Source organism: Salmo salar, chromosome 21 (assembly GCF_965601325.2).
Source record: "Salmo salar chromosome 21, fSalSal1, whole genome shotgun sequence".
Taxonomy (NCBI): domain Eukaryota; kingdom Metazoa; phylum Chordata; class Actinopteri; order Salmoniformes; family Salmonidae; genus Salmo; species Salmo salar.
In genome coordinates this window covers 44,484,008-44,499,428 of record NC_138311.1, presented here as the reverse complement: position 1 = coordinate 44,499,428, position 15,421 = coordinate 44,484,008, and the positions used below count along the sequence as shown (strand labels likewise).

Here is a 15,421-nt window from a genome sequence, read left to right as displayed (position 1 = left end):
GTGTTCTGACTCACTGTGGTCAATAAAGATCCCATGGCACTTATTGTAAGAGTAGGGGTGTTAACCCCAGTGTCCTGGATAAATTCCCAATCTACCTCTCATACCATCATGGCCACCTAATCATCCCCAGATACCAATTGGCTCATTCATCTCCCCGTAACTATTCCCCAGGTCGCTGCTGTAAATGAGAATGTGTTCAACTTACCTGGTTAAAAAAAACATTTGTAATTTTGTTCCGGTCCCCTGACAATCCGCTCAAGATAAAAATAGTCCTGTGGCTGAATGTAGTCGATGATCCCTGCTATATACACACTCGCAAATACTCCCATGCACATCTTTCTGTCACAGAGACAAATAGAAGATAAATGAAAGGAAGGAAGGAAATGTGAGGCACAGCATTGCAGTAGGTGTGTGATAAAGAACACCCAGAGTGGAGCTGGCTGGATCACTACCTATAACTCATCTGCTGATTATGTCTTAGTAGTATTTCACTCACACTGGGAAACGGCTGTAAAATGGCTGCCAAAACACTGAGTGTGAATAAGATGACAGAGGGAGCATCCCAAATGGCACCCTATTCCCAAAATAGTCCACTACTTTTGACCATGGCCCAATGTGACCCTATTCTCTATATAGTGCACTACTTTTGACCAGAGCCCTATGGGCCCTGAATTAATGCACTATACGTGAAAGTATTCAGACCACTTGACTTTTTCCATATTTCTTTTATGTTACAGCCTTATTCTAAAATTGATTAAATTGCATTTTTGCCTTGTCAATCTACACACAATATCCCATAATGACTGTGAAGCCTTTGTGATTGATGAAGCTCTCATCTTAAAAGCACATTCAAATGATTGTCTTGTTGATGTTGTCCTCTGAAACAGATTGTGGCCACTCCTAAATGAATGGTAATGATACACGGAATAGATAAATATGGATGGTAATGCATTAAGCATCTGTCCCTCTCGTCTGTCAGTCAGCTGTCTGAGCTGAAGCTCCTAGCTAAACAAACAGTAGACTGGATCTGCATCCCAAATGGCATCCTATCCCCTAGATAGTGCACTACTTTTGACCAGAGCCCTGGTCAAAAGATGTGCACTATAAAGGGAATAGGGTGCCATTTGGGATGCAGGCTGGAACATAGGTTAACTCAACCCTGTCTTCTGCTGGGCCTTTGAAGCGTCTTGTGAGTGACGCGGCAACCATCAAACAGGCGCGTTGATCTCCCCTCTGTGAGGCAGCCTGTTCAGGCACCTTAGGGAACGCCTAGCTGGATGGGCCAGGAGGAACTCACATTACCATCAGAATGGGAGAAAGTTGAACAGTAAACACAGCCAGTGTGTTGAGCTCTGAGCCCCTCTGTCATCCTTTCCGATACACACACAGGAACGTCATTAATTCTGCCTAATCAAGCTGGGACCTCCTGCAGGGCGAGGTAGAGGGGTGCAGGGGGGACGGGACGGGGGGCGTACCAGCTGGTGTGGCAGTCTCTGACAGTGACTTGGAGGGCCATCTGTCCAGCCAGCGGACCTTACTCAGCCCCCACTGGCCCTCTAGCAGTCACACCAGACAAGTACAACATGGTCAGTTCAAAAGGAAGGTGTGACGGAAGGAGAGAGAGAGAAAGGGAGAGAAAGAGAATACATTAAATTAAAGAGAAAAGTCTTGAAGTCTTGCATAGCAACCTGCGCTGAGAGAGAGACTGAGAGAGAGAGAGACTGCGAGAGAGAGAGACTGCGAGAGAGAGACTGCGAGAGAGAGAGACTGCGAGAGAGAGAGAGAGACTGAGAGAGAGAGAGACTGAGAGAGAAAGAGACTGCGAGAGAAAGAGACTGCGAGAGAGAGAGACTGCGAGAGAGAGAGACTGAGAGAGAGAGACTGAGAGAGAGAGAGACTGAGAGAGAGACTGCGAGAGAAAGAGACAGAGAGAGAGACAGAGAGAGAGAGACTGAGAGAGAGAGACTGCGAGACAGAGAGACTGCAAGAGAGAGAGACTGCAAGAGAGAGAGACTGCGAGACTGGCTAAAAATACTTGAATCAGTTATAGAACCCATTGCCCTTTATGGTTGTGAGGTCTGGGGTCCACTCACCAACCAAGAATTCACAAAATGGGACAAACACCAAATTGAGACTCTGCACGCAGAATTCTGCAAAATATCCTCCGTGTACAACGTAAAACACCAAATAATGCATGCAGAGCAGAATTATGGTGATACCCGCTAATTATCAAAATCCAGAAACGAGCCGTTAAATTCTACAACCACCTAAAAGGAAGTGATTCCCAAACCTTCCATAACAAAGCCATCACCTACAGAGAGATGAACCTGGAGAAGAGTCCCCTAAGCAAGCTGGTGCTGGGGCTCTGTTCACAAACACAAACACACCCCACAGAGCCCCAGGACAGCAACACAATTACACCCAACCAAATCATGAGAAACAAAAAGATAATTACTTGATACATTGGAAAGAATTAACAAAAAAACAGAGCAAACTAGAATGCTATTTGGCCCTAAACAGAGAGTACACAGTGGCAGAATACCTGACCACTGTGACTGACCCAAACTTAAGGAAAGCTTTGACTATGTACAGACTCAGTGAGCATAGCCTTGCTATTGAGAAAGGCCGCCGTAGGCAGACCTGGCTCTCAAGAGAAGACAGGCTATGTGCACACTGCCCAGAAAATGAGGTGGAAACTGAGCTGCACTTCCTAACCTCCTGCCCAATGTATGACCATATTAGAGACACATATTTCCCTCAGATTACACAGATCCACAAAGAATTAAAAAACAAACCCGATTTTGATAAACTCCCATCTACTGGGTGAAATACCACAGTGTGCCATCACAGCAGCAATATTTATGACCTGTTGCCACAAGAAAAGGGCAACCAGTGAAGAACAAACACCATTGTAAATACAACCCATATTTATGCTTATTTATTTTCCCTTTTGCACTTTAACCATTTGTACATCGTTACAACACTGTATATATACATAATATGACATTTGTAATGTCTTTATTATTTTGGAACTTCTGTGAGTGGAATGTTTACTGTTCATTTTTATTGTTTATTTCACTTTTGTATATTATCTACCTCACTTGCTTTGGCAATGTTAACATATGTTTCCCATGCCAATAAAGCCCATTGAATTGAATGAATTGCGAGAGATGCGAGAGAGACTGCGAGACTGCGAGAGAAAGAGAGAGAGAGAAAGACTGCGAGACTGCGAGAGAGAGAGAGAGAGAGAAAGAGAGAGAAAGAGAGAAAGACTGCGAGACTGCGAGAGAGAGAGAAAGACTGCGAGAGAGAGAGAGACTGCGAGAGAGAGAGAGAGAGAGAGACTGCGAGAGAGAGAGACTACGAGAGAGAGACTGCGAGAGAGAGAGAGACTGCGAGAGAGAGAGAGAGAGAGAGAGACTGCGAGAGAGAGAGAGACTGCGAGAGACTGCGAGAGAGAGACTGCGAGAGACTGCGAGAGAGAGAGAGAGACTGCGAGAGAGAGAGAGACTGCGAGAGACTGCGAGAGAGAGAGAGAGAGAGAGACTGCGAGAGAGAGAGACTGAGAGAGAGACTGTGAGAGTGAGACTGCGAGAGTGAGACTGCGAGAGAGAGACAGCGAGAGAGAGAGCGAGACTGCATTCTCTTTCATAACTGTTCAGCGTTCTCCCACCACCTGTACACACCACGGCTAGCTGGAGAAATAGCCCATCATAGCTGTCTGGATAGAGAGAAACCTCTTCTGGATTTAAATTGCAGAGCTGTCTTTGGACAAATTAATAATGGATACAGCCATCGGCAAATTGAATTTTTAATTCCTCATTTCTCTCTCCCACATTTTGTTTTCTAGCTTGCTTTATTCATTTCAGTTGTGATTCATTTTATTGCTTTGCATGAGTGTAATAGGATAATCCACCCTTACAGCCCTGTAAAAGTAAAAGACATGTGGCGTATATTCTCCCTGTTTGCTGTTATTTATCACCCTCCCCAGTAGCAGTATCCAGTGAGCTTAATCGATTAGTACCGAAACAGGCCTATGGGCCGTCCCCCCACGCCTGTTCACATGTCATGACTCTAACTAATAAGGGGTTTCTGCGATAGTATTTCACCTCTAGCTGTGGTATACATCGCAGAACCGGGGACCTTGATTTGTGGCTGCGTTGTGGAGAATTACCACACATGCTCTTTAACAAACAGAGAACGAGCAATCCTGTTGCTGAACTGGCATGTCCTCGTTTTGACTAACACTTAGGTGATAAAAATTAAGCAAGATGTAATTTATTATTAAGAGGCAAATGTTTTTTGTCCTTGAAAGTCTTCACTCCCATCTGTACACGTGTTACACAGCTCTTTGTTTTCTCACCCACACCAGCTGCTGATTTAGGCTCGCTGAACACAGATTATTAAACACATTTCTTTCTGTTTCATTTGCATCTTTGTCAGTGTTTGTCATTTTGTGTGGCTCAGTTGGTAGAGCGTAGCGCTTGCAACGCCAGAGTTATGGATTCGATTCCCACGGGAGACCAGTTTCGAAAAAAGTATGAAAATGTATTCACTCACTACTGTAAGTCGCTCTGGATAAGAGCGTCTGCTAAATGACTAACATGTCCAATGTAAATGTACCAGCAGCAGGAGAGCAGTGTCTGTTGAATATGTCACTTATCACTGATTTCTACCCAGATTATCTGAATGTCCATTTAAACCTCAACAGTTATCCAGCTAACATCTGGATGTACAGTTTAGAATCTGAGTATCCATCTTACTAAAGGCACAGATCAGTCATGCAGAAATGAAACTTTCAGCCTCTCGATTACCTCCCTGAATGCGTAACCATGTTTACCTACTGTTATTGAGTAACATAGAGTTTGACTTCCCCCACTAACAACCTCTTCTCTCTTTATTTCACTTCTCTCCAGGTGTTTCTCCAGGTCAGATCACTTGGCGTTGCACATGAAGAGGCACATCTAAGAGAGAGGGAGGAGGAAAGCGAGGAAGAAGAGCGAGAGAAGGGAGATAGGAGAGAAGAAGAAGTAGGCAGGAGGGAAGACGAACCACACACCAGCTCCAGCTCTCATCATCCCGAGGCTGTCCCTGCCACCTGAGACCTGACACTAGAAGCATAGTATAGGGGATGACACGCTGGACGGATGTATGCCACGACCCGGGATGGACGGATGGTTGGCGAGGACAGATGGAGTGATGGAGGGAAAGAGAAGGAGGAGGAGGAGCTTGTTTTTTTTTTTATTCACACTTCCGTGATTCACACATCTCTACTCAACAGTCTACAACTCTCCTTTATTGCACCCTCTGATTAGCCATGCCTTGGTCTGATCCACGCCTGGTAACTCAGACACTGCCAAACCAATACGCTGATCCAGTTACAACCCATTTACACTCTACTGTTTATTTTATGTACATTTAAACTATAGAGCAACTTGGGAAAGGAGATGGTTCACCCAGAATAAACTGCTACATTTTGACACGCCAATCGTCAGTGACTTGCAGAAGCAACGATGGGCATCCCAAACCATCAACAACTATTGGCCATTTTATTCTGGTGTGCTGTTTCCCAATCCCATCACAATGTTTTAGGGGTGTCTCTACCCTCACCAAGCCGTGTGAAATAACAACAATGCCAGAATAGCGAGAAGAGAGAGACCAATGGAACTAGTGGCCAATCCGTCAGTGGCGCCCCCGTCTGTGGGAGGAGGGTCTGACACTTAAGAGAGTGAGCTCTGTGACCGTGATGCGGACTTCCTAGGCTCTCCTGTAGGAGGCGCTCTGCTCTCCTCTCTCACCTTCACTCCTGCCACCTCACAGGCAACATCTAACAAATGCGCAGCGACACTTTCTTGCCTTTGTTTTTTAAAGACAATTAATTATTATGATTAAGAATAAAGGTCTGTTTTCTCTCAGCTGAAATGTCTTAAAAATTCACTGAAGGAAAAAAACTAAAACAGTTTATGTACAAACGAAGAACGATGTGCACATTCAAGGGAGGAACAACGAATGAACTTACCCCAACCCGAATGCACAGGCTAAACTCAGTAGCCGCTATCTGGCACTGATAGCTAAGAAGATGGAAAAACAAAAAAGAAATCACATGAACGCTGAAAGAAAAAGGATTTGTATTGTTGGCCTGATATGAAAGGAAAGGCCGTCTGTTATCCACTCTGTGTTTTTCTCCGATGTGATCCAGCTGAAAACAAACCTTGGCGGGACCTTCGAGGCTTCATCACCAAGCCAGGACCAGAACAGAACAGAAAACTGGAAAATGTTTGCTTTGTTTGTGTGGATTGTGGAACTCCACCATGGAAACCCCTATCTCCTCCAGTATGGAGGGGCCTGGGAGGCTGGTCTGCTGTGACCACATCCCCTATTTGGGAGACTAGGGACCTGATAGGCTACTGGACATGAATCTGGGTATTAGAAAGGACAACTTGGCCTCATCATCCCAGAGGGACTTGCCTGTTTCGTATCCATTGTCTGCACTGACTTTTTCAATGTTATCTGTGCTTTTTTTCATACAGTACAACAAAAAAAAATGAAAAAATTATACAAATAAAAAAGACTGCATAAAAATACTAAAAAAAATACTACACAAAAAAAACTATTCCGTCTCTCTCACACCGTACAGGCACGTAGACACACACCAACACACAGAACAGCTTCTTTGCTCATGGCTCCACTTTGAGATAAGGAAAATATATGATTGAGTTAATGAACAGAGCTGGAAAGCAAAGCACTGCATGGCAGCTTCTCACACTCGGATCGCTTCCCGGAATCATTTGTTCTGCTCCAAATTTTTCACAGTAGGATTTTTTAGCAATTGTTGTTTTGTAGATGAAGATCTGATTCCGCTGGAGGTAACGGCTTTGAAGTGAGAAAACGAGCTCATTCTCATGTTCAAACAATCTCAGTCTCTGTATGTTAACAATCAGCTTCAACAGCATGGGACCAGATTCCTCTGCCCCAGGTCTATGAAGTCTTACATAGCCTTGCAATCAGGGCATTAATACCAATACCACTGTCACTAATACTGTCACGATTACTGTACCCACGAACTTCCCCTCTTACATAAACCCTGGCCTCCTCACATCAGTTTTAATGGCTGCTGTATCAGAATAGATGCCATTACTGTCTCTATAGTAATGTGTGTGTTTCAGCCTTGCCAGACTCTCCTAGATGGTCCCAGAACTGCCCTCAGGGGGGCCGGTGGAGCTCAGAACAATCGATACCAAAAACCTCCAGCGCGGAACTGCCCTCGAGCCACGGGCAGGGTCTGGCACAGAACACAGCGGCATCTGGGAAGCCGACCGTCTCCATACTAGGCCTCTTAGCTCCACCGCGGCAGCTTTCTCTACAAACACAAAACAAGACAAGTCTCTCGACAACAAGACGATGTAAAACAAGACAAGTCTCTCGACAACAAGACGATGTAAAACAAGACAAGTCTCTCGACAACAAGACGATGTAAAACAAGACAAGTCTCTCGACAACAAGACGATGTAAAACAAGACAAGTCTCTCGACAACAAGACGATGTAAAACAAGACAAGTCTCTCGACAACAAGACGATGTAAAACAAGAGATTGAGATGATCTTTGTGTTTTGATTCCACTTTTTAGTTGGAACTTCTTCCTTGTTGTTTTGTTGTTGTTTTAACACTACAATTATTATTTTTGTTGCCATGGTGGATGATGCAAGGTCATGCCAAAATGTAAGAAATGCAGGGGGGCGGGTTTTGAACGACCTCCCCACTTCTATGTACAATCATGTAGGGTTTGTTTGTGGCACTTTGTGCAGGATTGGCGATGGTATGTCTGTGTGTGTCCCAATGCGAGCTATAGCACGGCACATCCGTTGGAAACATAGTGAATTTAATTTGCGTTGTGAGGAAAAATACTACTAGTAGACTGGTGGCCAAACTAACAGTGTTGGAGACTGGGATTGTACTGTGTGTTGGTTGATCCGTTCATTCTAACAGAGCTTTCAATCTATCTAGCAATGGCTGACAATATTGTTTTGTTTTGTTTTTGTTTCTGACGTTTTATTTTCTCTTCAAACCACTCAAATCACTTTAATTTGGGATCACAGAGCAGAATGATGGAAAAAACAACCAGTAAAACTCAAACCATACGTCATACACTTCAATGGCCCCTCCAATAGGTTCAAGCAAATGAAAACTTTTAAAACACTCTTATGTTCTAGCAGACGTTCACTTCTGGTTGGAGACTTTTCTACAGCTCCCACTGCAGCAAAGCCTGGATACAGTAAACAGGAAATGGATACAGCAATCATGGTCATTTAGCACGTAACAGGCCTACATGCTAAAAAGATAACAGCACACAGTTTAAATATATCCAAATTAGCCCAACTTTAGTCCCCTTGTGTACACACTGACAGATCTCAAACCCCACTTCAAACGAAAAGTCCTATTCTATTTCTGTCCTGTGACATTCCCACCAGAAGTAGCTAGCTAGCCCCCTTCCCCTTTCCCTCGCCTGTTAAAACAGTGCTTGCTGCCATGGAGATGCTCCTATGTAGTTTCCTGGGCGCTAGTATCCCACAGCTCTGATTAGCATTAGCGCTGCAGGCTGCTCTGTGGAGGCTCCTCTAGTCTCTCCAGTCGCACTCCACTAATGAGAAAGGCATTTGGTAACAGGGAAACAGAGGTCTAGGGGGAAAAAACATAAGGGACCACGAGCCAAAATGGTTTCATTTCAACGGTCCACAGTACTGTTACGAACCCAGTGGGCAATCTGCCACAGAGAAAACAAGAGTACATTAGCAGCAGCTTATCGTAAAGCCAGAAAGTTATTGAAATTGAAGAGATATTTTTTGGACAAAGAGAAAAATTGTTTACCCCCAGGATTAACCAAATGATAATGAAATTAGTCCCGCTTTTTATCTCATGGATTAGCGATTTGAAATGAGATTTTGATGAATCCTACAGGTCCTTATAGCCATTTACAACAGATCCCCCTCCACCGCCCTGCTCCTGCTCTCTACAGGTACCATTCTAATATCTCTCTCCGTCTCTCTCTGTCTCTCTCTCTCTTTCTCTGTCTCTCTCTCTCTCTCTCTCTCTCTCTCTCTCTCTCTCTCTCTCTGTCTCTCTCTCTCTCTCTCTCTCTCTCTCTCTCTCTCTCTCTCTCTCTACAACCACACAGCAGTGATCCATGCACAATCAACTGCAGGAACGCTGAATACACACCTATACGCTTCCACCCAAAGATTTTAGTAAATTGCTGTGAATGAAAATAGAGAGAGAGAGAGAGAGAGAGAGAGAATTCAATTGTTTTACTGTCCACTACAATTCCACCATTATTGTCCCCCCTCCCCAACCCTGACCCAACTTCTTCCCGCATTGCAATCTTGTCTGATGTTCATGTGGCCGAACTCATTGTCCGTTCATGGTTGTAAAATATGCTTGTGTAGTCTCTTTACAGTGCCCAATTCAAGGGCGACTTAACTAGCACCCTACCAATTCTAATGTAGACTTAGTTTCCCATAGCTTCTTAGTACAGTGCAAAATAGTACAGTGGAGTCTAATATTTCAAACTGTCATGTCTGAGGTGGAACATCAAGTCTATGTTAGGTTAAACGTTTGGAAAACCATCCCGAGAACGATGAGGTCATACACCTACCTACCTTAAGCGTTCTCCAAACTTGAAGCCTTACACGTTCGGTCCCCATGAGGTAGGGTTGTCACTTTGGTGAGGCTTCTGGCAGCTTTGTAGATACATCTAGTAATAGTTCTCCCACTCAGTGACTTCACAAAGGGTAACAACAACAACAACCTATATAGGTGAAACTTAAGGGGGGTTTTGTTCACTACTGGGCAACAGTGCTTCAGCATTTAAACACATACATACATCTCACACAATCTTTTAATGTTCCTGTTCTTCTAGATTCCCAAGCATACCATTTCACTACATCGACTTACTGTGCACACTACATAGTGTACCTATTTACTTACTGCTTGTTTAGTCTGTTGGAACACTCAAATGTCAAATATCCACTTAACATATTGTGACACTTCCTGATACACTTAACCACAAGAACCAATTGGGGGAGACCAATTAGATGGTTTCTTTTTAGATATTAGCCAATCAAACTGATGGGTAACTACTATATTATGGACCCTCCGCTGTCATCAAATGGGCAATAGCAACTGGGCATGTTCATTACTGTCTACTTTTTAAGGGAAGGAGACGTCCTACTTTCAACAGGTGACTACTTTCTTCCTGAACTCATGGTTCTTGTGGGTGCACCTGCATCAGGGAGTGAGTCTGTATCTGCTGTGTTTGTCCATATTTAGTGTGTCAGTATATAAGGGATTGACAAATCCCCCCCCCCCCCCCGTGTCTTTCTGTATCCCTCCACCTCATCCCCACTTTCCCTTCATCCCCCAATCCTACTCCATCCAACACTGGGGCCCAGGCATCATACTCTGAACAGTACATAGATAGAGGAATAGACCCTGTGGGACTTTGTCCCCCTGAGATGTTTTGTCCCCTCAGACTTGCAAGTATCTAGTGCAGAGTACTCTAGAGTTCTATTGTATTCCCAATTCTAGAATCTAGAGTTCTATTGTATTCCCAATTCTAGATTCTAGAGTTCTATTCTATTCCCAATTCTAGAATCTAGAGTTCTATTCTATTCCCAATTCTAGAATCTAGAGTTCTCTTCACCCTCTGTCAAGTGGAGAGTCGTGGTTAGAGAGACAGCACCAGGATGTGCAACTCAGTCAAAGGGCCACCAATAGAAATACAATTACTAGAACGGACATCCCTATTCAAGTCAAGTCATTCTATTTCTATGGGACCACCCACCCAGCCAACAACACACCTCAGTCTGAGAGCAGAGATAAACCCCAAGGCTTTTCTCAGACCGTCAACAGTACATCTGAGCCTCCACGTGGTAGTCTAGACCCAGTCCAGCCTCTACACCTGGTCAGTCTGACAGTGGAACACCTTTCCTATTGTCACCTCTCTGTCATTCATTCCTTCTGCAGGGGCCCCATAATGCCAACAACACAATCACCTCTCCTTCCTTCCAGACTCCTCCCTCCCTCCATAATGCCAACAACACCATCACCTCTCCTTCCTTCCAGACTCCTCCCTCCCTCCATAATAGACTCCTCCCTCCCTCCATAATGCCAACAACACCATCACCTCTCCTTCCTACCATACTCCTCAGCTTCCACTCCTCCACCTCTCCCTCACTCCCTCCTCATCCCTCCCTCTCTCCCTCCTCACCCCTCCTTCTTTCTTTCTTTCTTTCCCTCCCTCCCTCCCTCCCTCCCTCCCTCCCTCCCTCCCTCCCTCCCTCCCTCCATAATGCCAACAACACCATCACCTCTCCTTCCTTCCAGACTCCTCAGCCTCCACTCCTCCTCTCCCTCATTCCCTCCTCACCCCTCCCTCTCTCCCTCCTCACCCCTCCTTCTTTCTCTCTGTCTCTCCCTCCATCCCTCCTCCATTTCTCCTCCTCTCCCACCACCCCTCCCTCACTCCCTCCTCACCCCTCCACTTTCCTTCCGCTTGCTCCTGTCATGGTCAATTACTTTTTGGTTTTCTCTTGGGTTCTTTATTTCCTGGTTTACATTTTTTTCTGTACAAAGTGTTTAAAATATTATTATTTGTATTATATGATGTTAGTATGGTAATGTTCTTTATTAAGGAAGAAGAAAAATTTATTTTTGTTACTGGTCTGTTTCATAATTCTTTTTTAAATTGGTATTGTAAGATATCTATGCAAGAGCTGTTCAGTGGAGCATTTTTATTTAAGAATGTCCTATGTGTAATAAATGGTAGAATCTGTCTCTGTCTGGTGTCTTGTGTTTCTGCTGCAGACGCTTACAACCGACAACAATGAACAATCGACAAGACACATACTATAGCGTAGAAACACCTCACTGCTCCTTTCCATACGGTATTACTGCTAACCTTTGTCCAAGCTGTTCTCTGAGAGCAGAGTCTCATTATAAAGCCCTCTGACTCCATGAGTAACACAGCCTAACAATGGATCCCTGCACCGGCGCTCAAACCAATTCCATTATTCTGACTGGGTAATGGCGGACTGAGAAATAAGGCTCAGCGGTTAGAGGGAGCGAAAGTGCGCAGGCGCAACGAGACGAGCGCCATAACCATTGAACTGTACCATTTCCCCCACTTTGGTGGTAATCCCGGGCTTTACTATTACAAATGACAGATTCTCAGGAATATCTATGGCCCACCTCCATGTGAAGTGTCTCTCAGGGGTTCAGTGTGTGAGTAGCATATTCCTTCATTAGGGCAGTTACTAACTCGTCATTGACTGAGCCTGAGCCGCCATTTACAGAGCCAGCCCATCCGGCGCTCATGATTTACAGATTAAAAGGGGTAATGGAATAACTAATGGCTAATTAGGGATCAATTATGTAGAAGAAAAGGGATCTTATGCAGTGTATACATTCTATAAATGTCCTTTGGTGAGAGAGGAGATTTTGCTGTCAGGTTTCTAAGTCATTGCTAATGTCCCTAATTGAAATGGACACTGTCATCAAGCCAGCGGTTTCAACAGTAGCTCCTGCATCCCAAATGGGTCTATGGGCCCTAGTAAAAAGTAGTGCACTATATAGGGAATAGGGGGCCATTTGGGTCGCAGCCCAGGCCCCATCTTCACATCTCCGACATTCTAGCTACGTCGCTGTCTTCTTGTTTAGTGCCGTGACCACATGGTCTGTCGGATGATGCTTACGCTTACGGCCTACTTGACATTATTTTACAGCCAGCCATTAAAAAAATATAATTTTCCGATGCCTCTTCCCTTCGCCTATGGAGGGGAAATATGTGCATATGAAGACATCCTGCAAGTATTGAACTTTAAATCTACATTTAGGAGAGCTAAGAGCTGCTTGGCATGGTGCTTAGTCTAAACCAAAACAATGAATTGTTAACACTTATCGGGTGTGACATTTCCAAGCATACTAATCCAAGCTTGTCTAGCTCCAGGGAGAGAAAAGCGAAGGGAATAAGCAGGACCTAATCTGATTTAGCGCTGCTAAACACAGCTGCTGTGTGGTGACTGTAAAACCACATAGCTACTGACTCATCGTCTCTCCCACCAGGAATACACAGAAATGTGATGAATTAGCTGGCTGAATATTCCAAGATATCATTCTGGAGATCCATGTCAGCTACTCTCTCCTGTAACCCCTGACCCACAATACCTCATTGTCCAGTTACAGGCCTGTAGTGTCCACTAGGCAGGCCTGTAAACTGGCCTGTCTGGCTATATTTTACACAACAATAGACTGGGTGGCAGTAGGATGAGGACCACTGCTAAATTTGTTACTGAAATGTGTTTGCCGTGCACTTTTTACAGCGCAATAATTAATACAATTACTGTGTTGATTAAAGTGAAATTACAACACAGATGCGGTTATTGTTTTAATATGCCTAAACCCTGCAGCGAATGGCTGATTAAAAAAGCAGGTAATTTAATTAAGCAAGATGGTAGAAGGAGATAATTCATAACTCTCAGGCCTTTCTGTGTTACACTGACGCGGTGTGTGTGTGTGTGTGTGTAGGTGCATGAGTGTGTACACGGCTTCCAGATCTATCTGCATCTGTTACTGGAGGTGGTGGTAACATTTCCCGGCCCTCCTCCCACAGGACTTCATCCACAAAATCATGGAAATAAACCTAAAAACAGGGAAGCTGGGAGTCTGAGAATTCCCCATGAGATACCACAGAATATATGAGGTCTGCACAAATTCCATCTCATCTCTGGGAAAGGGGGAATAAAGGTAGTAAAGGGAATAGAGGTAGTAAAGGGGGAATAGAGGTAGTAAAGGGAATAGAGGTAGTAAAGGGAATAAAGGTAGTAAAGGGGGAATAGAGGTAGAATAGAGGTAGTAAAGGGAGAATAAAGGGAATAAAGGGAATAAAGGGAATAGAGGTAGTAAAGACAGAATAGTGGGAATAGAGGTAGTAAAGACGGAATAGAGGGAATAGAGGTAGTAAAGGCGGAATAGAGATAGTAAAGGGAGAACAAAGGGAATAAAGGTAGTAAAGGTTGACTAGAGGTATTAAAGGGAATAGAGGTAGTAAAGAGAATAGAGGTAGTAAAGGGAATAGAGGTAGTAAAGGGAATAGAGGTAGTAAAGGCGGAATATAGGTAGTAAAGGGAATAAAGGTATTAAAGGGGGGAAATAGGTAGTAAAGACAGAATAGAGACAGAATAGAGGTGGTAAAGGGAGAATATATGTAGTAAAAGGAATAGAGGTAGTAAAGGGACAATATATGTAGTAAAGGGAATAGAGGTAGTAAAGGGAGAATATATGTAGTAAAGGGAATAGAGGTAGTAAAGGGAGAATATATGTAGTAAAGGGAATAGAGGTGGTAAAGGGAGAATATATATAGTAAATGGAATAGAGGTAGTAAAGGGAGAATACGGGTAGTAAAGGGAATAGAGGAATTAAAGGGAGAATATATGTAGTAAAGGGAATAGGGGTAGTAAAGGGAATAGGGGTAGTAAAGGGAATAGAGGTATTAAAGGGAGAATACAGGTAGTAAAGGGAATATATGTAGAAAAGGGAGAATATATGTAGTAAAGGGAATAGAGGTATTAAAGGGAGAATACAGGTAGTAAAGGGAGTAGAGGTAGTAAAGGGAATAGAGGTAGTAAAGGGAATAGAAGTAGTAAAGGGAATAGAAGTAGTAAAGGGAATAGAGGTAGTAAAGGGAATATAATTAATAAAGGGAATAGAGGTATTAAATGGAATAGAGGTAGTAAAGGCGAAATAGAGGTAGTAAAGGGAATAGAGGTATTAAAGGGGGGAAATAGGTAGTAAAGACAGAATAGAGACAGAATAGAGGTAGTAAAGGGAGAATAAGGGTAGTAAAGGGAATAGAGGTAGTAAAGGGAGAATATATGTAGTAAAGGGAATAGGGGTATTAAAGGGGGGAAATAGGTAGTAAAGACAGAATAGAGACAGAATAGAGGTGGTAAAGGGAGAATATATGTAGTAAAAGGAATAGAGGTAGTAAAGGGACAATATATGTAGTAAAGGGAATAGAGGTAGTAAAGGGAGAATATATGTAGTAAAGGGAATAGGGGTATTAAAGGGGGGAAATAGGTAGTAAAGGCAGAATAGAGACAGAATAGAGGTAGTAAAGGGAATAGAGGTATTAAAGGGTGGGAATAGGTATAAAGACAGAATAGAGGTGGTAAAGGGAGAATATATGTAGTAAAGGGAATAGTGGTAGTAAAGGGAGAATACGGATAGTAAAGGGAATAGAGGTATTAAAGGGAGAATATACGTAGTAAAAGGAATAGAGGGAGTAAAGGGAATGGGAGTAGTAAAGGGAATATAGGTAGTAAAGGGAATAGAGGTATTAAAGGGAGAATACAGGTAGTAAAGGGAATAT

The 15,421-nt window shown here is 43.6% G+C and overlaps 1 protein-coding gene across 1 annotated transcript in view; it reads left to right on the top strand.

The window, feature by feature from the left end:
- klf7b (Kruppel like factor 7b) overlaps window positions 1–9,156 on the top strand; it is a 160,744-nt gene extending 151,588 nt beyond the window's left edge. Inside the window, exon 4 of the mRNA XM_014165432.3 lies at window positions 4,917–9,156. Coding sequence (XP_014020907.2) covers window positions 4,917–4,968 — 52 coding nt within the window. The 3' untranslated portion in view covers window positions 4,969–9,156. The remainder of the gene's footprint in view (window positions 1–4,916) is intronic.
- Window positions 9,157–15,421: the final 6,265 nt, after the last annotated feature.